The following is a 25,774-nucleotide window of genomic DNA, read 5'->3' on the forward strand; positions in this document are numbered from 1 at the left end:
GAACCTTTCGCCTTTGGGTCACTGGATCAAATTGGTCTCTTGTGGATAGTGACCAAAGTTTGCTACAATTTAAGTTTTCAGTGCCCTATATATAAATTAAATATGTAGAAATTAGAGATGGAAAAGACCTGTTACAGCTTGCAGCCTTTGCCCCTACTGGTACAGAATTGTTCTTTCTAGCTTATTTCCTGGTTACAGATTTCCAGTTCCTAGTAGGTCCTGTCCACCCTGCAGAGCAAAGCAGCTGGTATTAATTGGTATTCGAGTTTAACTGGGTCCTGGTGAACTCCTTGCACTGGCACCGGAGCTGTAGGAGGGATTCAGCAGAAACCTCTCTGCTGCCTGCCTCCATGGGGGGCACAAAGCGGGCAGAAGCCCAGAGAGCCCTCATACCCCCCACTGCTGCCTGGGATGGAGGAGCAAGCAAAAGTTCCAGCTCCTTCCCACCCTGTACAAAATACCTTATAATACAGGGGGATTACTGAATCTCATTTTCACTGTCTCACTTATCCCCCTTTAAAGTCCTACCAATGTCCCTTCCATAACCAAACAGCTGCAGGTCATAGTTCTAAATTGTAGGCCTGATGGATTAGTTTGGGTAGCTAAAAGGAAGGCCAGATATTAGTTCACACATCGATATGAACTAAAATTTTCCCAAAGTTTGGAAGAGATTTGGAAGCTTGCTTGGGGCTTCTTTTTGATTTAAATGAAGAGGTTTGAACCCTATTATCTTTTACAGCTTCCATTTGCAAGTAATTAACTATGCTGCCGAATGTCCATTATTAAGCGCTAGGAACAGTGTACTGACAATATTAAGGTTAGCCTTGTAAGGTATTTAATGACTACTGCTGCCTATAGTGCGATAGATACACACGGGCTTTGTAGGCTTAAAAAAAATAAACCAAACCAACACACTACCAAAAACCAAACAAGTAACAGTGGCCCGCTCAATGGTAATATAAACATGTAATAAAACAGTTCTTATTCTCTAGAAAGGAGTCCAAGTGGGGCTACTTTAACTTACCCACCTTTGAGTACCTCAAGGTGCATGATATAACACTGGGACAGCGTTGGGTATAAGTGGGATTTCCTCAGCACTTCTAATTTTGGCCATATGTGCCTGTCCCACAGACTTTATAAGCCAATGCTTCCTGCTAAAAATGCTAGAAATACAAATGCAGCCTTCAAAATATCAGAGTATTTTTAGAATGCAAGCTGAACTTCATTGCTGTTGCTCCCTCGGTGCACCAAGACCCAAAATGCCAGTGAGGGTGGTGTGTCAGAGCTGCCCCACGCACCCTGGCTCACTGCTGCCTGGTGCTGCCAGAGGAGCCGGGCTTGCTGCTGCATGGCCGCAGCCCAGCACTCCCAAGCATCCTATAAAATGGAAGTTTCTCCATTCACAGTGCAGCTAACGACTGCTGTGTTACCAGAGTTAACTTATTTCTGATATTCACAGTGCCAAAGTTTCAGCTGTTGAAAAATTCAAGCGATCATAAAGGAAGATCCTCTGGGCCTCAGAAATATTATAGTCAGGTGGTTTAAAAAACAAGGAAAGAATTTAAAACAAAAAGAACTTTGAACAGGAATACAAGCTGTAAAAAACAATTACAGTGAATCTGCAAAGGGGACACTCTACAATTTTTTTTCCAAGGTAAAAAAACCCACGACCCTATGTTGTGAAATGTCTTTTTAAACAGAGATTTAAAGAATGAAATTGAGGGTTATAAACTAGTAGCCAACAAAAGCAAGAAAGGCTGGAATGTTGGTAACCAATTGCAAGCACAGGATCCAAGCAAAACATCTTGAATTGCTAGTACTGTAATAAATTACAGTTTTCACTTTTGTATTCTGCAAGTGAAAACAGCACTAAGTCAAGCTTGAGAGGGAGTGTAAAGGATGACCTTTTTAATTCATCCACACCCATTACAAGCAGAAGAACTGCAGCACAGAGCAGTGAAAAATGAAAATACAACACCCATCATTGTGTGAAGGGACAGATCCTGCTCCCATAAAATGGGGTTCCTGTGTTTGCTGAAGAGTTAATTGTCAAGTAGCGATAGATGAAAGCCAAACCAGACTCTCGGATGGTCTGCTATGGTGGCTGTTACCTCATTTACTTCCATGGATTAATTTTCCCCTCTTTAACTTTAATTAGATAAAAGTCTAGGGGCGGGAGGTGGCCCTGGAGTGCTCAAAGGGCAAGAAGTGGTCAAGAGCTGGTTTCTCTCAAGCTTTGATTGTCCTATTTGATAAGTGATACTAAGCACCCCAATTGGTTAATGAATGAGGGGTTCCTGCAAGGTAAGTGGCTGGGAAATTTAGCCTCCCCCACAAGGACAGCGAATATGTAAACTTCTGTCCTTCAGTTAGGTGTCTACTGTGGTTAGGAGTAAGGGTGATTTATATCCTATCTGGGTCCTGGAGTGTATCTACTTTGATTGACTCCCTTGATCTTGACATCAGTCACTTGGGCTTTCAGAGAAAGGGGGAACATAGGAGATAATGAAAGCGACATTAAAGAAGACCTTAACATTTATGTAAACGTTATTCTATCTTCAAAGGCAGAACCTATCTTTCAACAGAAGGGAGATTTATTTCCTACTTGAAAATATTAGAAAGAGTTGCAATATTTTTAATATCAACCCTCTAGATTTGGTGCTGGTCTCAGCCTTTGGGGTTTGTCTCTTATTTCTTGACTAAATTGCATTATAGTTAACAGTTTTACTGCATACTGCCTGCAGACACACTAATGTCTAGTGCTTCCCAGTGGGAAGAGAAGGGAAGAAGAGAGAGAGAGAAAGGCAAAACGAAGAGTCTGGAGAGTAGAAGCAGAAGTGTAGAGAAAACATTTGGAAAGCTCATATATTACTATGTATTAAACGTGGGGGTTTTATACATGTAGATCCATAGCAGTAGAAACCAGAACATTTAAATAAAGCTAAAATGCACCTCTCAAATGCTCCCCTAGTGAATATCACCTACATAATAAGATTTCCCTGCCTGGCTGCCAGGCTCTTCTTGGCCTGGAGAACAGGGGGCAGTTTTGGGACATGCTAGGGCCAGGAGGGAGCTTGGCAGGAGCTGGCACCATCCTCACCCCACTTAGCGAGTGACCCACCAGGACAGCTGCAGCACGAACATCAATTAAAGCAGCATTTTCAACAATGCTGAACAGAAAGATAATTTGTATAACTGAGAAGCAGGGCCATGTTATCACCCGTGGAAGGCTGGAAAAGTGCGTAGACTCTCCTGGGTATATGTCTCTAATTCTGCTACAGAATACCTTCCCTCAGAGAGACATTACCAAAATCATGAGGGCAGCAGGCAAAGTGGATGAAGAACTGTTACGCACCAAATCCTGCAATACTAGATTTGGGAGCTTTTGCTGAAATTATGAGGAGATCAGGTTAAAACAGGGAAGGCTTTTTTTTTTTTTTTTTTTCTCCTTTGTACCACGAATAGTGAAATTCTGGAATTTGTTGCCATGAATGATTGTGGAACCAGGTGTTCAAAACAAGATTAGACAAATTCATGGTCAATAGGGTCATAAGCAGATATTAAAGAGGCAGGTATGTAACGCAAAAAATCTGGATGCTGGGAGATTATGAGGGAAATGAACTGCAGAGAGTAGACATGCTCATGTGTTCTCACTAAATAACATCTATTGTCTGAGACAGTATTGGGCACGACAGACTGGTCTCGTGCAGTCAGGCATTATCATAGCCAAACAGATTCTTCTATTAAATTTACGGTGTGGGTTTTTTTCTGTCTAGCTTCAGGGTAAAGCACATTTCTGCTTCCTTTTTCTTAAGCCATGAATTATTCTCCCCAAGACAAGTAGTCAACAACACAAGCATGTTTCCTTTTTAGCTATGGGTCCCAAAAAGCTTCAAATCCATCTTCACAACATGCAAAATGCAATAGTTGTATTCTCAAGTAAAAGACTAACTTTTGTTAAAGACAACCTAAAAGTGCAATAAACTTACAAATAGTAACTTACAAATTTCAAGGTAGAGAATTTATAGCCCAGAATCATCTTATTAACTATGTCAAGAATTAGGACAAGTATGTAGGACTGAGTAATTAAGGTTAAAAAAATAATCTGTGGGAAGTCTTTGTATTAACTAGTACATTTTTAAGCAGAGGACATGCAAATAAAGTCTTAGTTGCCAAGTTCTATATGGCATGTTTGGTAACTAGCAGGCATAACATTTGCACTTTAAATGGAATATGATCCTCTGTCTGGAAGAACTGGTCATTAATACGTAACCTGCAGAGCTGGGATATTCCTGTGGTAATGCATAATTTCTTTGCAGTGAAAATGTTAACACAAAAAATATATAGCAAGGATAGAAAGGAGAGGAGGTTTTCTTCCTCTTCATCTCATGCTAAAAATCTTTCCTACTCAGAACAAAAATGTAGAATTTCACAATTTGAGTGAAAAACTTTGTCAGCGATATGAGGTCACTGAACTCTTAACGATGCTAATCAAGAGAAGCACCAAAGTATGGTCTTCACAGTCTTATATACCTTGTCTTCTGAGATAAAAGGGTATGGAAGGGCTGGCACCTTGCCTTGGTCCAAAATGAAGTGACATTAATAAACCTGGTCAGAGCAAGGTAGCAGAAAGCACAAACTTTTCTTGGACAATATCTCTGGCAGATAACATTTCCAAAGCGTTATCTGTAACCTGCTAGTTCTGCTATATTCCTTGAGCCTTTTTCCTGCAGTACTTAAACCCCTAAGTATTAACCTCCAAAAAACCCAGCTATTTTAAATAAAAAATAAAAATCTAAAAATGAAAGCACAGTCAAGATGGCATAGAAAAACCCTCTGCAAGGAGCTGTAGTTGAGGTGACCCCACTGTGTTAAGGGGGTTGAGCTGTACTTGACTTTGAGGTTTCAGCTCTCCCACTTCCTCACTTTTAAACAAACAGTAATTTCTGGCACATGGAATAAAACCACACCTGACCTTACATTTATACCTGTGATTTCCTCAGATCCACAGTGTTATGAGAGAATAGAGAACCCATGAGCAGAATTCCCCAATGGATTTATTGGCTGCTTCTTATAGAAATAAACAAGCGAGGCTCCTGCACTGGAGCTGCTGAGCAGTGAGATAGTATCTGTGCATATATTATCAACCTAAAGATCAGAACTTTTTGATTAAAATCCTCACTTAGTGACCCAAAATCCAGACCCATAGAGCTATTCCTAAATTACAGTCCCAAAGACGTAATTGCTCACTGCAGGGCAGGCAAAACCCTGTCACCAGCCATCAGAACACCCACTGGGCAAACAGCCCAGCTAAGCAAATAGTTTGGCCCAACATACACACAACCCCACAGCATTAGATGAGAATCACACATGTGCATAAAATCTGCTCTAGACAAAAATGTTGTCTACAGAAAACTACATTCATGCTTTGTCAGGGTGTAGCATATACTCAAGATTATAAATCATCTCTGTTTCTCCACCCTCCCTCCCCCCAGCTGCACGGTGACTAAATACCTCTATCAACCAAGTCTTTTAAGTCAAATCAACCTTTTAAAAATTCCTCTTTCTTAGTACTCTAACATGCATGGGTTCACAAAATTAAATTACAATATTTTTATCTGTTTGAGATCAGTGCTGTTTCCTCCTCCTCATGTTTACTTTCCTTCAGTAGCTGACATCAAAATGTTTTCTGGAATGCTGGGACTAAATAAGTTATGCCTAACTCAATATCTAATACAAATAGCCCTGGGGAAGCTCCAGCAACACAATCATAAAAGCTACAGTTTCTTTTAATAGCTTGCCACACTTTGCTGATATAGTATTTCTCTAATCACCAATCTTTATGTGCCTTCCTGACCTTGGAGCTCTCTGTCCAAATGACTTTGTGGTATCAAAGGCTTGTGTCATTGGAAGAGGGAATGGCTTTCATTTTTCTCCCTGAAACTTCCGGTTCCTGGCATCTGCAAAGAATTATTCCAAGCAGTGTTTTGCTGCCTTGCGGCCACTGCCCTGTAGTGGCCCGACTGATGGAAGTGACTTCTCCCAAAAAGGTTACTGTGGTCAGCAGTGGGCGGGTGCCACAGTTGGTGCACAACCAGCCCTGCTTTCTCAGCTGATTTCATCCGACGACTGGGCTACCGCAACCATACGCTACAGCAATTATTTACTGTGGGGTTTTGGAAGGCATCAGAGAAATAGGGTTTATACCGTTTTATAGTAGAATAGAGCAGTAAATGAAAACCCTCCAAAATAACTACGCATTTCAAAAGCCTTCATATTACAACAACATGATGTCCTAAGCTTAAAAGCTTTTAAAGAAATAACTGCTGTAGGGGGACCTAGGGGACCAGAGTTCACTCAACAGAACCTCATACTGTATAAGTGTCCAAAAATCACAGTTGTGATGCTCTGACCATTTCCAGGTGATGAGAGAGGCGGTACTTGGATCCAGAGTCCCAGTTATTTATGATTTGCCTCTATTAAAGCTGGATTATTGTTCTCTCCATACTGCTCCCATCCAATTTATCTTCCCTCCCTTTTTGTCCTTTTGCTCTGGTTCCTTATATTTGCTGCTTTTCTTTCTTTCTTTTTTTTTTTTTATTATGAAATTTAATTGGACCTGTATGGGTAATCGCTATGCTGAAAAAAATAAATTAAACTCATAGCTTTTTCCTTTTTATTTTTTGGAACACAGGTGGGAGGTAAGGAAGAGGATTTTAAAGATAGCTTTTCATTATTTTTAGTGTACTACTGCCGCTTTAGCTCCACAATTGCAGTCAAGTACCCTTAGTGTTGAGCACTGAATTGTCACATTGCAAAGGACAAACTGCTTGAAATCTCCATAGTTAAGATAGATAAAGCCAGGATGAGATAAGGTGACACAAAGGCTCAGAGAGGTCAGAAGACTGATGTAAGCTCATACAACTGATCAGTAACAGATAAAATTTGAAAATCCTGCTTTTTCTTCTAAGAGACAAGATTAAGACAGCATTCCTTGGAGGTGGATTATGTATTTCAATTACTTAAATTAAATTTTAATTCAAAGAATGAAAACAAAACATCTTCAGAGATCTAAATCCTCCTAAAGCAACCTAACTTGACCCAAACCTCTATCAGGGCTTTCAGCCGTTGGTGCAGCTCTTTCGGCAGCATGGCCCTGTAACCCTTTCTTAAATGAAAAGGAGTTCTCTTCCACCCACCTCTACCCCTGGGGAGAGGACAGCCACCAGGGACACAAACATTTCACAGCTGGAGGAAGCCACCCACAAACCCCTGCTCAGGGCTTCTCACTCCTTACTTTCTCATTAAAATACAAAGATTAGGTGATACAACTCACACCTCTGGTTTAGCCACCAACCACACTGTTCACCCCAGGCTTCCTCCATGGGAACGCATTGCCTACAACTGCACCCACAGCCCTTATTCTCTCTCCGGCAGGGTTATGCAGGCACAAATAGATGCCTGTGATGCAAATGCCTATAAACAGCAGAGATTAATTTACCAGCTAGGCTTTGCCTCAGATGTTCCCCAGGTCCTTTAGGTTAAGATTCAATGTGCCTACCATCTCAATGCCTTCAGATGGCAGCTACTCATAAATTAGCGCAATGTTTTTCTTCCTGCCACGTGAAGTTGGAGTGTGTTATTTCCACTGTAACAAGAAGAATTTTGCTCTTTGCAATCATTGCATGATTGCATGTAGCAAAACTGTTTTCAAGAGGGGTTGGCCTTGCTAGCTTGGCTAACTTCATGTAACACTTTTTCTACTGAAATAATATGCTGAATCTCCAAGTGTTACAGATATTACTCCAGAAATACGGCCAGCTCTGAAAGGGAGCTCAGTAAATGTTGGCTGGTACACACAAAAATGTGCTACAGATTACATGAAGTAGCAGATGCTTCCATCTGAATTTCTACTGAATCTAAATTTCCAAAGCATTATCTGGGGTTTTGTATCAGAACCAGTTCCTGGATGTACCTAAAATCAGGAGAAATCTCCAGCTAATTAATAAGTGTATATAAAACATATTAGAAGTCTGGCAACTTCATGATCCCTCCCCCAACAAGAGCAAAATCCTAGAACTTCTTTAGAATGTAACATATAGAATGTATTATACCAGCATTGGACAATATTGCTGTATGACAGCAACAATCATCATTAAATCCAAGTTTAAAAGAAAAATAAAGAGCCTGGTCATAGCTTAGATTGATGCTTCACAACACACATGAGGAAAACTGAAAAACAATCCTGTCTCTTATTTCGAACTGTATAGTAAAAAGGCTTCCAAATTCTCCACAGACTGACTGAAAATAAGTAAACAATGCCAGGTAGCAGCAGTCATATTCTTCTGAATTAAATTATATCCATGTGTATAGCACATTTCAATGTCCAAAGCACCACTTAGACGTGGATGAACTTTTATGGAAAAAACAGGGATATTTCCAAAATTGTCAGAAACTCTGCTACAATCTCACATATTTTTCCCCTTTTAAATGTCACTATTAAGTGTTTAATTGCTTTAATTAGGTTTGTCTAGTAAGAGTAGCAAAGTAAAAACAGAATGCCCATAGTCCAAGGAGGATCTGGAAAAAGAGCCGGAAGCAGCTGAGAAGCTCATTGCCTGCAATGGGGGCTCTGGATAGTGTTAGCTCTCTGGTTTGGCTAAATATGCCATGTTTTAGCATATCTGTTGATATTGCAATCAGACTGTACAATTAACCCCCTGTGCATCCTGTCTCAGAGTTCCAACAGGAACGTGCTTTACTGGGCTGGCAGAACCCAGTGCTTTGAACCCAGCCCCAAACCTTTCAGCCCACATTTGCAGCTCTGCCAAGGGTCTGAGATAGGTTTTACAACATCTTTTTTGAAGCTCCCCTGTGGCCAGCAGAGTTTGCAGGCCACCCCAACAATGGTGGCACAGAGGCAGGGTGCCAGCTATTGGGAGTGCTTCTACACTCCCTGGCTTGGAGTGCTTTTGGGGCTCGTGGTGGCCCTGAGGGTTGGCTGTGGCACCATGTTACACTATGTACCATGTTATGGGATCACATTTCCTCCTGGTTTCTCTGAGTAGGTTTAAACTTACTGGATAAACACTGGATATTTTCAACAAGACTGAGGACACCAATGACCCCAAAGACACAACAGCTGAGACACAAAGGCCCCTTCACCACAATGGCTCTGTGTGGGACATAGGGATGATCAGGCTTCCTTTACTCACCCTGTCTGTCCAGAGCTCTTTTGCATCCAGCTTAAAGCTGTGTAGTGGGGATACTTTCATTTGCCTGGGCAGTGCCTAAAAGCTGTGATATTTTATGGTGTTCATTGGTCTAACTTCTTTCTCCTTCCCTTTTCAAAATGCAATACAAACCAAAACAACTTCTGACTGTACCTCTGCTACTATGTGTTGCAATAAGAAACACTGAAAGCCACAGTGCATCATGACTTCATAATTAAAAGTCAGAAGTGGAGAATGTTATTGATGCAACACAATTGCTATTTATCCAATGGTTAAAGGATTTGAAATCAGGATTTCTAATCCCTGTTCACTTTGAATTCATAATTTCTCCACACAAAAATACTCTCTATGTAGCAGATGAATTACAGATTATTTTCATTATACCCTTTGATAGGATGGCATAATACAAGGGATGTATATGCATCATATACATAGAAGTTATTATGTAGGAAGAAAGAAGACATTCCTAGCAAAAATAAAACAAAAAAAGCAGTAAGTGCAATAGTATATGTAAATACACATATATTAAAAACAAACAAACAAACAAAACCAACAAACAAAACAAAACAACAAAAAAAAAACCAAACACCAAACACCAAATACAAAAACCAAACCCAAAACCAAACCAAAATCCAAACCATCCCCGGTAACATTACATTATATATTTATCAGAAGACAAAAAGGAAATGTAAGAAAGTATGCCCATGAAATATTTTAAAAGCTAATAATCCATTGTCAGACAATAAACAAGAACAGCCTTGTTTTCAGCACGCTAGGAGCTACACTTCTGCAACATAGGAGAAAAAATTTCCAAGCACTACAAGATTTCATTTGTCACAGGCCCCAAATCCAGAGCATTTGGGGACAGCTATAATGTTATCTTGAGGGAACACAGGGCTAACATAATTAGGAATAAAGAGGTAAGAAGCAAGGGGAATTGCCTGCATAGCTTCACTTTGTAAAATCCTCCCATGGAAGGTGGCAGGTAGGAAATCTGCATAGTAACAAACTTGTCACAAGACAAGGCCAACTAAATACAACCATTAAAATTAGCATTTTGCTTTGACTGTTCTCAGGATTCCCTCTCTCCCTGATCCCAGGTTTCACTAGAAGTAAAGTTGTGCCTATTGATGGTGTAATATTTTCCAGTATGTATGTTTTCCAAGTGTTGTATGGCTGCAAGAAGTCTCACTCTTTTCCCTTTGTGGGCATTGCTTTAAGAAGCAGCTATTGAGGTGCCAAACTTTCCTCTCAGATACCCCAGTGAAAATGAAGAAAAAATTTCTTGGTTCCCCTTGTGTCTACCTAGACTTAGATCTATGTAAATAATCCAGTCTGGCCCCAGAACAGAGCTACTTATAATTTATAACTTGTTATTGGAGGAGGTTACCTTTTCCACTGACTGTCAGGTCCTTTCTTTTGAGAATTACTGAAGCTCTCTGCTCCTTGACTGTACCCACACAACTCTCGGGATGTAAGATTTGTGCTTTGCAGCTGGCTTATCTGCCCCTTCCTGACTGCTTGCAGTCTTTCTGCCCAGCCACCAACTCCAAGACAATCTCCAGCACGTGAGCTTCCTCTCAAGGTGTCATCAGGCTACACTGAAGGAGGTGTTATAGGGACTGCGCTGCCAATGAAGCTGATGTCCAGGGCTGCCTTCCCCAATATACAAATTGAGACATCACTATCTCAGACGGCCTTTAAAACAAAGAGATAGTGATTCCAAATGTTAAGCAGCAATCCTCCAAGAATAATTTCTAAAGTAGAAAGTTGGGTTTGTCTTATATTTAGGCAGTTCTGAAAAATGCAATTAATATACCCAAGATTGTTGTGTTTTCACTTGTTTCAGGAAGGACATGGATCGTAGTAGGGAGTACCAGAGCCCATAAGAGGAATATAGACTAGGGTTTGGTCTCTATTTTTGTGTCCTTTGATCTCTTAAATATTCAGGTTTCTTTTCCTGTAAGTCACTCCTATATACTTCAGAAAGATTTCTTCTAGACAGAGAAACATATCAGGTTAGCTAACACAGTGATAAGATCCTTATGTAGCATGATCAAATCAATGAACCACCTTCCAGAAATGCTACACTTGGACAAGTTATCTTATTGCCCCCACTTCTCCGTAGGTAGTATCCCTTTTCCTTTTCTTTCTGTTTCCTTGTTTTTCTTTTCCTTTCTGTTTCCATTTCTTGTAATTGTAATATCTTGTAATATTTGATATTTCTGAAGATGCGAATACATAGAAAACTTCACTTTTGTTGGAAAAAGAATAAAGGCAAGAAAGGACTGAAAGACAGTTAAACATAGAAGAAAAATACCTTTCAATTTTTAAAAACAGGCAAAAAATTGAGAGCATTATAATAAAGAAGAGAGAGAGTGTTAAGGGAAGGGATTGGAGCTTATGATATTCAGTTGTTTGGACTTTGCAATACTGCTTCCTCTTCTCCCTTTTAGTCCCACCCAGTCTTCCAGAACTCTCCTTGTGACAGCACTCTAGCCCAATATTTTTTTTACTTTTTTTTTTTTTTTTGGTGGTGGGGGGGCAGTTTTGAAGAACACTTCCTTTCTGTGAAACACTTCCTTACCATGAAATATAGCAAGTATTATGGCCTCTTATGAACTGTACTTTGCATTTGGAGAGCCAAGATTTGCTCAAGGAATGAGAAACTGGAGAATTTATTTTGCAGTCTGTGTTATATAATTAGTGTTATGCTAGAACATGCTATTCTCCACATTTCTTTTTAACCCTCTAGCTGTTCCTAAATCAGCAGACATAAGCTTCGCTCCCTCACCTGCTTTTCAATCTGCCCATTCTGGTAGTTCTACTTGTTAAAAGCAGCAAAACCTATGCTGAGAGGCATATAGTAGGAAAGTCCCTAGTTTCAAGAAATATTTAAAAGTAATCTTTACGTGTTCAGTTCAATTTTGTTCAAATTACAAGTAATCTAATTTTATACAAAATAAAATGGAAAAAAGTACAATAAGCTGTACTTGTTTGTTGCAGAAATATATTTATCCTAGAAATATACAGAGCATTCTGTAAATACACAGAATATTTCATAGGTATATAGAACAGACCTGAAAAGATTTATTTTGTGATAATTTCTTTTTTTCCATCCACAGCATCCTTCCTTTATCCAGAGCCTACATTTTTTGTTCTCAAATTATATCACCATTTAACTATATATTACTATTTCTCTGTGTATTAAGGTCAATGAAGAGCTGAGCACCACAGAAAGAAAAATATTTTTAAATACTTTGTGATATTTGCAAATGTGTGTGTACACATACATATTTTTTTAAGAAACTGTATAACTCTTACTAAAAATATGTTGGAGAAAGGATGTCTGCTGGCATTTTAAGTACACTAAAGTAAGGTGTGAGATTTGGTAACACATCTCCGAAATCTTCAGAGAGGCAGAAGTCCTCCAGCAAAGGTCTGGTATCAATCAGGTTACAACTCTGCTGTCACACAGGCAGCAAGATAAATGAATGGTTTGTGTGGAAGAGCTCTGGTGTGGGCAATGGCAGTACACACACTTGCTGGAGTTTATGCATTATATACAGTCATCTACAGGGGTGATCTACAGAGAGATAACAGAGTTGGTGAAACACCTTGGTTATGGCTCTTATATTTGCTGACCATTGGTTCATTGATGCTCCCTGTTCTGACCTCACGTACCTCCATACAAGAGAGAAGGTGTCCATAGAGGGCTTCCATACACCCTCCTGATTTTGTGCTTAGACACCAATGTGTTACTGTGCACGGACCTATATATATTGAAGAGCAGGGTTCCCCAAGGTTTCCTCTTTATACATCACACCCAAGTAGTTTCCATCAGTTCTATAATAAATCCTGAACTCAGTAGAGTTGACTATAAACCCAAAGCAGGATCTATTGAAGCATGCAGAAAACACAAATCTTCAGCTGGGATGCTGCTGAATTTAGCCTGGAGAATATTATTTTTATGCATGAAGGCCAAACTAATGACTCTTCACTTAAAAAGAAACCGTCCAAGTCTGCTAGAAAATACAGTTCCAATGAACAGCAGAAAAATAGAAGTGGTTGAAATGATCTGCATAAAGTAATACCAAACTGATTTGCCAATACTGTTGAAGAGAGTTGGGTGATATTTCCCAGAACAATGAAACAGGTGGGACGTGATTTTTCATTAATTAGTTTTGGCCAGCTATCAGTTTAACTGAATGACTGCTGGAAAGCTGCTAGGATTAGGTGATTGTAACCATTAAATGCCATTATAAAGCCTATATATTCTTCACATCAAAGTGAAAGAAGCAAATACCTGTTAATACTGAAAATTAGGGCAAGACTTGTGAACAACTGTATTTTCACATTAGTATTTTATTTCTGCACTTCTCTGTATTCTTTTTTTGGAAGCACCAAATGACTTCAGGAAAGTCTTGTGGTATTTCTAGTAAAAGTAATGAAGTAACAGGAATCCTCTGAAGAGGTGGGTTTTAAAAAAAAAAAAAAAAAAAAGAAACAACACAATAGATGTTCAGATAGTCCCTTTCTCCACTTCGCTGAACCCCAAATTATTCATATATTTGTATTAAATCTCCAAGAGAGTCAGAAAGTAAGGAAAAGATTCATCTGGGAGTGCAAGCTTTTGAGGAGGTGCTGCATTTTCTTTGGATGTGTGCTGTGCACACCGTAGAGTCAGCACTTTAGCAGAAGTGACAGAAGTCGAGTACCTGCCAACGTCAGGAGTAGAGAAGGCAGGTCTCACAGGAGCAGGAACTAGGAGTGAAACCAGCAGCTCAGCTGGACTCTTGGAATTTCCTTCCACTAGTAGTGCTCTCTCCTTAAGACCCTCCTTGCTGTCACTCCCAGACACCATTTCCCATCACTCTTTTCTTCTTAATTATGCCAGGCTTCAACTTAATGACTGCCTGGGTCATATTCCTTCACAAAGATAGCTGAAAACTTTTCAGCCCCGTGGCCATCTTGATTCCTCACCTACATTGGACCAGGATGATTCATGTTTAGATGCTCAGATTTTTGGAAACTCTCCATGCAAGGAAGGTAATTTTTTATTATCTCTCCCTTTGAAATTGCAGGTCAGCAACTCACCCACCTCCCTCTGCAACAGTAGGGGTAAAAGGTAGGGTCCTGACCCTCCTGTTATCTCCTACAACCAGAGGCAAGGGGTGTGACCCCAGCCCTGACTTGCACATTTGGTCTTGCAAGCCAAGGCAGGGAACGCATCCTCTCCTACAGGGCTTGATGAAGGAGCACACTCATGGCACCCCATTAATAGTCTTTGCCCTTCCCCTATTCCTTGGCCAACTAGACAAAAAAGTTGTCATTTTAATAACATGTTTTGCCATCCAAAGGTGCTCCTGCCCTAGAAGGGAAGGGTGACGGGAGAGGGGCAGAAACCTCTGTAGCAACAGTTTTGCTGCTGCAGAAACAGAGGGGGAAAAGCTGGATGAGGGTGATGACCATGACCTGGGCAGCCACCGTAGTAATGCCACCCCAAGTACTAAGCTCTGCCTTGACAGCAGCTGGAATAAACCTTTCCAAAGTGCTCCAGAAGGCAAGCGAAGGGCAGAGGGCATGGGGTCATTTTGCTGTGAACAGCAGTTTGCTGCCCAAGGCAAGTCTTCTCTGCCTAGGACTCTGTGTAGTTCATCCCATTGCTCTGTTGGCTGTACCCAACATTCAGCTGATAAGGCTTCATTTCTGTTTACTCATGTTCTAATCAACACTGTGTTCCTTGTATTACAGCAGGAAAATAAAACCAAAGTCTATAAACATCTTTATAATATGTGACCTAATACATCCAGGTGACTCAAGGCTAGCTGCTTGGTTTCTTCCTATGCTTTTACTTGCTCTAAATACTTTTTTACCTAGTCAATGTATGTGTCTGTATCCATACTTGCTATTTATTTACTTTTCATAAAAACATTGATTCTGAATTTGTAACTGACTATTTCAGACGGTGACGCTGATTTTTCCTGAAAGTGATGGCCATGGAAGTTTGTGGCTTTACATGTGGTTTTGTCAAGAATAGTACCACTAGTGTTTCTTGGTCACATGTTTTCTCCAAGTGACAGAGCAGTTTAAAAGATCTCTCAACATATTTGCTTTCAGGGATCTCTCAGACTAATTTCTATTTGAGGTTGTACAGATTGACAGAGATAAGCCATTCCTGCACTTTCACATTTGTTCACACAAGTACTTTCAGAAAATCTCATGACTGCTTTTTACTGAGTTCCTGAGGGCAACTAGTTATAGTTTTGTTTGAGGCCAGTAGGCAGAACAGTAGTTCACAAAACTCCTGGGTCAAAAGTGCTACAACTTCTGCTTATCTACAGCTCTTTTTTCCCCAATACTCCTTGTTTAGGAAGTCATTGTTATCCAGGTTTTTCTGCCCCTGTCACTTCTAGGGATAACTAAGATCAATCCTATTAATATTTTCCGTGAGGTCCATGATTTCCGAAGCACTGTTAACTAGCTACATCTGAACTGTATGAGAGGTTTCTGGGTGCCTAGAATTTCTGACTGACTCATACTTTGGATGATGTTGCCTTGGTTTGGGCCAAGGCTGCCATCATGGGGACCTTAAAGTAGGACTTAGTCTGTTTGCTGCAAGCAAAATCCTTTTTGCTGGATGCAGCCGATGGCCTGGACATCCCTTGGATGCATTCAGCTACAACTGCACTGGGAAGGTAGGAAGTCAAGGAATGTGGTAGGGAAGACAAGTTGTAAGACCTGAAGTTACCCTTCTCCCATGTTGCTACAGGGGTCGGGAAAAGGCAAAGGAGTAGGGCCTACAGCAGGAGCCATGGGGTAGAAACAAGGCAGCAGAGCAAGCATCAGAAATACCTTTCAGATGGAGGGGCTGGAGAAAGTACTTGTTAAGCAGCAGGTCTTCCGCTGGGCAGCTTTTGTTTTCATCCTTACTTAGGGCAAAACTTCCTCCAGCACACATGTATTTTTCCTCCTCAGTAATAACTGGGCAGTTCAATAATTTTCAGAAAACAATGTGGAAATTATAGGGAAAAATTAACTAGAAAATAGACCACCAAAAAATGCTTTGAGAGGAAAAAACCTTGTAAGGTTAGTAGTATAGAAAGTCTTTGGGGGAGGGAAAAGGAGGGGAAGAAGGGGAATACGTGAATGATTTTAATAGTTAATAACATTAGTACACATTTCATACTTCAGGGGAATGCAGTAGAGGCCCAACAGCAGAGGGCTGTAAACCTGATCACAAATATATGACAGACTACAAGCAGTAATCTTGCTATTAGGAGTAGCAAAGTTTTAATTTCTTAAGAGAAAAAGAATTTGTACCACAATGAATAAAAAGCCAAAGCATAAACCCTAGAGAGGTGTGTGTATGCCCATGCGCACTTAGGATTACAGTACAGACCTATGAATCTTGGGATTTATTTAGCCATAACTAAACTAAATATAAACATATCAAAACTAAATTAAAAAGCAGACTGCTGAGAGGCAAAAAAAGGTTTTGAGTGAACCCCTCATATTTTCTCTACACAAAACATAACAGCTTGAAGGACCGTTCATTCATAGACAACTCACCTGTGCTTTTTCATCCAGCACAGACCATCTAACTGTCCAACTGAATAATACACTTGTGAGTCACCAGTTCTCACAGTCAGAGAAATAAGGAAGTAGCTCTCATTAAAATCCTCAAATATACAAAACATCGAGCACCAGAATGTACAAATCATACATCTACATGAAAGTAGTATTCACACCAACCCAAATCAATTCCAGCTCCTCCTAAACCAATCTTACAGCAATACTAAAAAGAGAACAAATATTTACCTTTTGTGCCTCCAAAAGGGTCATCTTTTCTTTAGATACTGATTCTAAAAACCTTCTTCAAAATAATTACTGAGGGCCTGAGCTGGTTCCTGGGGAAGACAATGAATGGTCCTCCACTCACTCAGGCAGAGGCCCTAATTGCCTGCCTCTACTAATGAACTAATCTCAGGCACCTGGAACTAGCAGGCTCCACGCTGGGCAGGCAGGGCTCGGGTTACCTAAGAAATGCTCCAAATATATTCACACAAATCACTAACCCTGCAGATGTGCAAATACTGCTTTTGCCGTATTGCTGGAAAGATAGACATGTGTTTGCAGTGCTGTAGCACATAAAACCTGAAGATGAATTCATTGCATTGCTTTAATCCCTTCCAGAGACCAGGTGGGTATTTGGGGAACCAGATAAGCGTGTTGATTATCCACATTACTCATTGCATTAATCCACTTGTCTGTGTGACACAGAGTATCTCAAATGCTCACAGCATAAATATGTAGGTGCAGGGAAAAAATCTATGTATTTCATGAGTGCCTGTTGACTGTAAAACGAAACCTAATCAGGAAGTTAGCCTAAAACTTTGTCTAAAACCTTACCAAGTCCAAACTTTGCTGATACCTTTTTAAAATTACATTTAAAGAATCTGGAAGTCACCAGAACAAGCCTCAGTGTAACCTTGTGAGACAAACTAATGCACTTTTAACAAATTTTAAAAGTTTTTCCCAGGCAAACAGTTCTCTCTGATCTCAGAAATTAAAACAGGTGTTGCGCAGTTTTCTATTCAACCATCCACAAATTTCTTCTCCTTCCCTGGACCGATTATGCTGATACCCAGAATGTCACATGTTTATGTGTCTGGTTTCATTTAAGGAGGGAAGAAAGAAATAAACAAAACACAGTTGAGCAGGAAAATACAGGAGAGCAAGAACAGGCTCTCTTCTTGGGCCTTTGACAAATTGCTGAAATATATAGCTGTCTGGCTCTTGGGTGACGTTCACACAGGTTGATTAGCATTAAAAAAAAATTACCTTGTTTTGTTCATATGCCTGAAAAGTGTTATTTCTATTGCTTACACAGACACAAACATGTAATGTTTTTATAAGCAAAGGTAGGAACATCTTCCTGAATTATCTGTTTTGTAGTGCTCCAGACTTTGCTTTTTGTCTTCTTCAAGACATCGTAAAAAAAACAAAAACAACAAAACACACTTGACTTTTTCAGATCAGAGACCTGGACAGATTAGATTTTAGATATTGATTGAATGGCAAACTGAAAAAGACTGTGCAGGTATTGCACAAGTGAAATTCAGGTCTGAAAGTAAAAAAGCAATTCTGAAGGCTCAGACCTCAGTCTACCAGCGCTGAGAAAAGTCCAAATAGAAACATGTGTGCACAGTATGAATGCCCTTTCACTGATATATGTATTTCCAAGATTCCCTTAAGAGGTATATTTAAATAATATTGTTTAATGCAGACTACGAGAATACACTGCTGCACTCTGACTAGTTTGAAAAACGTTCTTGTCTTTTGTACTCAAAACTATCAGAAAAGTGAACTCAACTAATGAATTATCATCAGTATGGACACTAAAAGATAGTATCAAAAATCCCCTTGATCGAAGAATTACACAAATACCAGCTATTTAATTAATGCAATGAATACAGCCTGCAAGGTTGAGGAGAGCAGCAAAAATATCAACTATTTTCTGATTTCATGTACGGCAGTAAAGCTCTGTGTGAAGAAGGGCTCCTACAGGCACAAGTTTGGCTTCTTCCAAGCTGCTCAGCTCTCATACTGTGGAAGAGTAGGCAGGAGATGGTGAATACCCTAGTGTAAGACAGACAGTGCTGCTGTCACCACTTGACCCTAGGATGCAAGGCGTAATTATGCTACAGACAGCAAAATATTTCCTGTGCCTCATTTCTTGAGCACTAAGCCAGCATTGAGGAAAGTGAATGTTGAATCCTCACAAAGGAATTTATCTGCTTCTGTTCTCCATAAGGAAAATACTTGACACAGTAGCACCCATGCATTCTTCACTTCTCTTCAATCACACGCACTCCCAGCAAAGGTTACAAAAGATGTGTATGCCTAGGAGCATAAAAAATACCTCCTCTCAAAATCTATCACAATTACAATAATTAAACTAAATAAAAACAAGGCACTTAGGCATTTCAGGGAAGAATGCCTGAATGTTATGTTCATAACGAAAGGGGATACACACATCTCTTCAGATACCTCAAGGTATTTCCAAGAACATCCTGTAATCATACATTAAAAAAGCAATAGGAGAAGTCAGAGACTGTATTTAAAGAAAGGGGAATGCTTCAATCACACCAAACCAAGACACTTCTTGTAAAACTTATTTTTGCTTACTGGTATTTTCTCGATTTATTTAGTCACTTATGACAAGGTCCCAGGTGATTTAGCCTTCCCATGACCTTATGTCTTTTCACTGAAGTGGTGACCTTATATATTAATGTGGGTTTTGAGGCTGCCTTTTAAAGTATTTGTTCTCATTTCAGCTGTTATTGATGAGAACTCAATTTCACAAAGGCCTCTTTTTTTTTTTTTTTTTTTTTTTTTTTACATGCAGGGTAAACATTCTCACTTCCCTTGAGCTGTGGATTCATTTTGCAATGTGCAAGGGGCTGGGGTACTCCTAGGTACTCCCACCTGCCTTCTCGCACAGCCTGAACTTGGCTTCACCTCTCTGTGCACACAACAATCCTTCGTTAGCCAGGCCAGACCTCTGAGCTTCTGTCCCAAGCTACAGCATACAGCACTGCTAATTGTTTCTGGGTTATTTAAGAAAATACCAAAACAACCAAAATAAGCCATATATATACCATATATATTCCTGCATATATGTGTTCAAGTCCACGTAAGGATAAAGAGAGTCTGCAGTTTCAAGACAGAAGTACGAATTTCAGCTGAACTTATATTGCAAAGCGGTTTGGAAATCTCTCTCTTACAATCACTTCCTGTTGAGGTTCTAGGACTATATGCACAAAAAAGAAAAACAGAAAGAAAAAGGCTTGCAAAGTAATCCTACCCTGTGGAGTGAGTGAATGCCAAGGTTTCTACTGACTTCAGAAAGTTTCAGTCTTTGTCATGTCAGCAAAAGTCACCATCTGTTGACAAAGAAAACAGAGGAGGAAATCTCCCTTTCTTCTCTGTCCCAGTCTTTTCACACCTGCCTACCTTTCCTGAAGTGTTTGGCACTGCCTATAGCCAGCAGCAGTTATGACAAAAAAAAAGATGGCCCCTAAGTGGGATCTCATGTAAAATTCCTGAATTTCTAAATGATTTGTGAAAACCTATGTGCAAATTGTTCCTGTTTTCCAGGGATTTCTGGGAACTGAGTACTCGAGAAATTTGACACACAGTTGGTCTGTGAATTTGCTACTGAGTAGTAATGACACTGCTTTTAATGTTCAGTGCTGTAGGAATATTTTATTTATATTTGTGTAGGGTCATAAAATGTATATTCTATCATATTATGCATTCAATATATTAGAAAAACTGTTGTCTTTTATAAGTCTTTGCATGTGAATCCATCTTTTCCTTTGTCAGGGAGAACTGACAGGTTGCCTGCCATCACCTACTCTCCAGCAAAGTCAGCAGCTCACACTGTCAGTGTGAAAACATCTGTTGAATGGATTTATTGACTAGGTCTTAGGTGTGAGTTGTTGGGGTTGTTTTTTTCCACACTGTTTATTACAGCCCTGACCTAATGAACTTAATTTGTTGACATGTTTCCCTCAGTGTCTTACTTGATCCCGTCTCACATTTCTTTCTACTGTGCTGTTTTCTTGGAAACAGGAGTTCCTGGCCCATCAGCATGTCCACCAGTTGCAAATCTACCAGGCTCAGATGGCTACAGTTGGCATGGCGGGATTAGATAAACATCGACCAGTGTCTAGGACCCCGTCTTCCCCCGATGATTCCACATTACCTCACCCAGACATGGACCAGCCCAGTCAGCACGTCTACACGACTGGTAGGATTCTCTAAAGACTACTTCTAATAGGCAGGGCAAATGCGTTTGTTCATGTAGGATCAACAGACTTAAATACCTCAAATACCTCCTGCAGCAATGCATTCAGTTTTAGCCTTACTGTTCCTTGGTTTTATGACACTGTACTGGCATCAAGTCAAGCAGTGCATCTGATAAATCACAAGGTTAATATTCACACAGTCATAAATTACTATCATTGACTGGCTCTGGCAATATAGCAACAGGTGCATTTTTTGGTGCCTTTAAGTCATTATAGCTCTTTCTTTCATTTCCCTATCCTCTGGTTCTTTTCTCCATGTTCTTGTTGCCTGTTTTGTAAAGAGACCGTCAATAAGTTGAAGAAAGACCACCACCAAGTAGGAAAGCTGTAATATATTTCTCAACGTCTTCATTTGACAAGTCAGTTTATGCTACAGCATTGCTTCTCCTACAGAAAGAGCAAAGCCGTAGCCATGACTAGAAGGTGATGCTGGCTTCAACCTTGGTGTCTTCAAGCAGTTGTGTGGAGTCTACAGAGGAAGGTTTTATGGTCAGGCCATGGACAGTCGAGTCACTCAGGGACCACCTCCTACTGGTATGGCCTGGGCTGTCCAAAGCAGAATGATTGGAACCCTCAAAATCCTCAGTGAAAGGAAGAAAAAGGACTACAGAAACCCCATTTCTTATTATGGGTAATCCAACCTTGCCAGAGGGTCCATGTTTTTAAAAGCCTGAGTCTCAATATAACATTACATCATTGTTAGAAGTGAAGATTCACTTACTCTATGCACCAGAAGGGAGAAATGAATACCTGGAGATACTGTTTATTCAGGTTTCTGCCAGAAGTATTAATTCCTTCACATCAGTTGGCAGACCTTGCCATGCCCTGAAAGCTTATAGCTCTTCAGGCCATGACCATGGATTGATATAGGATGCAGTCCTTAATTGACACCGTATTCGACTGCGCAAGACAGTGTGCTCTCCCATCTTTCCAATTAGAATGTGAATTTGAAAGCAAAAATTTAGTATTTTAAAGAAAAAAAACCTGCAAGAGATCATCTTTTAAAGCACTTGAAGTGGGTAAATGGATGCAAGATGATGTTTGAAAATGAAAGACATGATTTCTTCTTCTGTAAAAACACTGTCAATTTAGGAATTCCACTTGTTGGGTAACAAACATTCAGACTGTACAGAAAGAAACATGCTAATTCACTTTCCATGAATTTCTGCAAAAAAACAAGCTGTGTATACACAGGATTATTAAACCAGGCCACTATTTTTCTAGTTGTGGTTCATAGAGTCCCCAAAACATTATAAACTCATCCTAAAAGATTCACAGAGCACATCAAAAGTTAGCTCACTGTGTGTAGGCTTCAATGTCATGTTCAAAAATCTGCAGTTCCACCAGGAAAGTTGACTAGAGTTACAAATGTAAAGGCTGCTGTTTCAGTCTGATTGCTAAGGCTTAATAGTGTCCTAGCATTTACTCATAGGTTAGTGGAAAGAAAGAATCCTGGACCTAGTTTTTGTTTATTCTTATACAGCCTTTCAAAAATCTTTTGGGATGAAAGCCCTGAGCACCCTGGATTGATCATAATACTGACATGTTCTGAGCAGAGGGTTGGACTACAGACCTCTGGTGGTCCCTGCCAACCTGAGTTATCTGGTGATGCTATGATTTGCTCCTTTAAAAAACACAAGATGCAACCAGCCATTGCCCACAGCAGTTAAAACACTACCATTTTTAACAGCATGGAAGGAAGGAATGGGTGGGTGGAAAGGGAGAAAATTCTAGTACAGCATGAAGTGAGATAAAATTCAGACTTTAGAAATTAATGTAAAAACACCTCTCTGCCTTGAATTTTTTCTTACTGGGTTCCCCCCCCCCCCCCTTTTAAAGACATTACATTCTTGGAAGAGAAAAAAAGTGGAAGGAAAATTGTGACAGAATATTACATGGGGATCAAAATGAGCCTATATTTTTGTGGGTCAAGAGAGAAAATATTCTTAACTAAATATCTGAAGAGAATCACAATGCTGATGGCTGTGAGAGTGCTATGCAATATATACACAGTATATGACAAGATAATGAGTTAAGGATGGAAAAAATATAAAGGCTACTTGATGTTCATTTAGGTGGCTTACAAAACATTTGACACTACTGAGTTCAGGTTTTTCTTCTGAATAATTTATTAGATATTCTTCCCTTGGGTTTTCCTACTGGTACTATTGTTCAGGGCATTTCCACTTCTTCAAAGCATGCTGTTAGCAAACAATTTTTAGGTCTTTTGCTCTCCCCTCTGTTTGAAATATTATTAAAAGAAGCTGGCCCAAATAATGTATTTTGGAAAAGAATGAGTGTTAGGGAGTCCCCACCAGGAAGACCCTGTTTTTTCTGACTTAATGCAAATTCAGGTTCTTTTGTCCTGTTTCCTCTGTCATTATATGGTTCAATGGTGCCACCATTCCAGACTGTCATCAGGGCCACATTCTGACCTCAGTAATATTGGTGTAAATCCAGAATAAATCCACCAGTCTCAGTGGAGCTGCTCAGATTTACACAAGGAATCTGAGAGCAGAATCTGTCTGTAGGCATTTGTTCTGGAGAGACAGAATAACCATCTTTTATTAATATTTCACAGCAGTCTGCAATTGAAAACAGTTGTCTCCCTCTCTCTCTCTTTTTGTGGGGGTGGGGAGATTATTGGCTGAATCCTCTTAGGGAAATCCTACAGGCTATTTTTAGCAGTAAGCTCTACTGCTGCATTGTGGTATTGTACCAAGCACATGTGCTGTATGAGCAGCAGCCACACATCTGAATGACTTGCACATCCTAAATCAATTTAGATGCTTGCAATAAATGAAAACATATATTTCAGTCTTCTCTTAAGTCAATTAATCCTGTTAGAAATAAATTTTACAATAAGTGGTGTGAATATCAGTATTTAAAAGTTTGGAGCAGATGCTTCTGTCATGCCATACTGACCTGACCCAATTAAACTGATTTTTTTTTTTCAGACAAAATAATTCACGTACAATAAAATTAAATTTTTAGTTATATTCTATTTTGGGAAAAATGCTAACATACTAAGAAAGGGACGTTTGTATCTATGTCAACCACAGGAGGCATTTTGATTACTCAGTTTCAGCATTTCACTTCAAAACCATTGTTTAGTTGCAATCCTGTTAAAGGTCTTCAGAAACTGTCATTATTACATAACACCTTGATTATGCATAATAATAGCATAGTTGTACACACACATTTTATATATATATATATATATTTATATTAACTTCAGCTCGGAACAGCAAACTAAGCCTGTAGGAAGCACTGGTATTTAGATAGAAAGATTCATTGGAAGAGTGGCAGGCAGGAGACACTTTTAGCTAATTTTTTTAACATTTAACAAGTGTTTCCATTTCAATCCATTGGATATAACTGCCTACTTTGCCTAAATACTTCTGGAAAGCTCTGATGCATGTATGTTTAGCATCTAAACACTTTCTCTTTTGAGCAGGTGGTGGGAGGAAAAGTTTTCTTATCTAATAGTATAATGAACACTGGCAAACTGTACAATCTGGGTATGCAACAGACTATAGAATTTAAAACTTTGTATGCCAAGAAAAGGAAAGCAAGCTATGTGTGCATGAAGTTATTTGTGTGCATACTTGCTATTTCAAATAACTTCTAAGACGTGATGATACAGCGACAAAGCTTATAAACAGTACAATGAAAATAACTGCAGAAAAAGGAAATTATTAACTGCTTTGACAATGCCAGCAGAGATTTTAAGCTGCATTAGTTTATTAGCTCCAGATTTTCACTAATCCTTTTATTTTTCTTTAAAAGAAAACAAACCAAGAAACTAAATACAAGAAATGTATTGCTAATGAACTATTTCGTTTGTTAGATAATCATTTAGCATAAACTTAGTCATGCTGCACATAGGCATTATGTTTGTGTTCTCCTTAAGCTAAACGTAATAGTATTATCATTTTGGCTTAAATAGCAAGAACCCAAAGGATCAGTACTAAAGTGAATGAGCTAAGAAATATGGCAGCATAAACATTTCTAGAGCAGTGTAATTTCTGGCTGCCTTCTAACTAAATTATCTCAGAACCTGAACTTTGCATCATCCACAATGTATATAGACTTTCATTCATTAGAGTTTTTAAACACTTTATATCCATTCAAGATCCTTGCTAAATAAGGGTGTATTGAGCATGTTGTTGAATCTGGACTTTAATTTTGTATCTTCTTCACTGGCTGACTTTTCGGTAGCAGGCTAACACAATCTTCCCAGAACTGTGTTGGCATCCCCAGTAGTGGTGGCATATAAGAAAGAGGTTTTGAATGCCAAGTTTTGCAGCTTGGAGAAATTGGTAATTTGAGTCCCTTTCAACTGTAAGAGGAAGAAAAATGCAAATTTTTCCTAAATGAAAATGGTTCACAGGGGTAAGGAAAATATTTTTTGTTCCAGATGCTTCTGAGGGAAATGCAAACAGCAAGCAAATAAACAAAATAATTTTTCAGCGTTTCAGACTTGGTTTGAAAGCCTTAAAAATTGAGTTTAGCTTGAGCCTGCTCTCTAACATCTTTCTTTTACTCACCATACACAGATAGAACAATGTTATATTGATAGCTCTTCTGTATAAAGCTATCCTGTCCTTAAATAAATGAGTGTAGAAAATTCAAAAGTAACCTTGCATTGCAGTCTAACAACAG

At 39.4% G+C, this 25,774-nt stretch overlaps 1 protein-coding gene and 1 long non-coding RNA gene across 3 annotated transcripts in view; one reads left to right on the forward strand and one right to left on the reverse strand.

Annotated features, from left to right (window-relative positions):
• The window catches only part of LOC308062440, a 47,989-nt gene extending 27,126 nt beyond the window's left edge, over window positions 1-20,863 (reverse strand). For both annotated transcript variants that reach the window (XR_013927587.1, XR_013927588.1), the window contains exon 1: window positions 17,055-20,863. This is a non-coding gene — a long non-coding RNA (uncharacterized lncRNA). The remainder of the gene's footprint in view (window positions 1-17,054) is intronic.
• HDAC9 (histone deacetylase 9) overlaps window positions 1-25,774 on the forward strand; it is a 482,690-nt gene that overhangs the window by 313,707 nt on the left and 143,209 nt on the right. The window contains exon 14 of the mRNA XM_080383947.1: window positions 20,874-21,051. Coding sequence (XP_080240073.1) covers window positions 20,874-21,051 — 178 coding nt within the window. The remainder of the gene's footprint in view (window positions 1-20,873; window positions 21,052-25,774) is intronic.

The sequence above is a fragment of the Falco punctatus genome, assembly GCF_963210335.1.
Source record: "Falco punctatus genome assembly, chromosome: 4".
NCBI lineage: Eukaryota > Metazoa > Chordata > Aves > Falconiformes > Falconidae > Falco > Falco punctatus.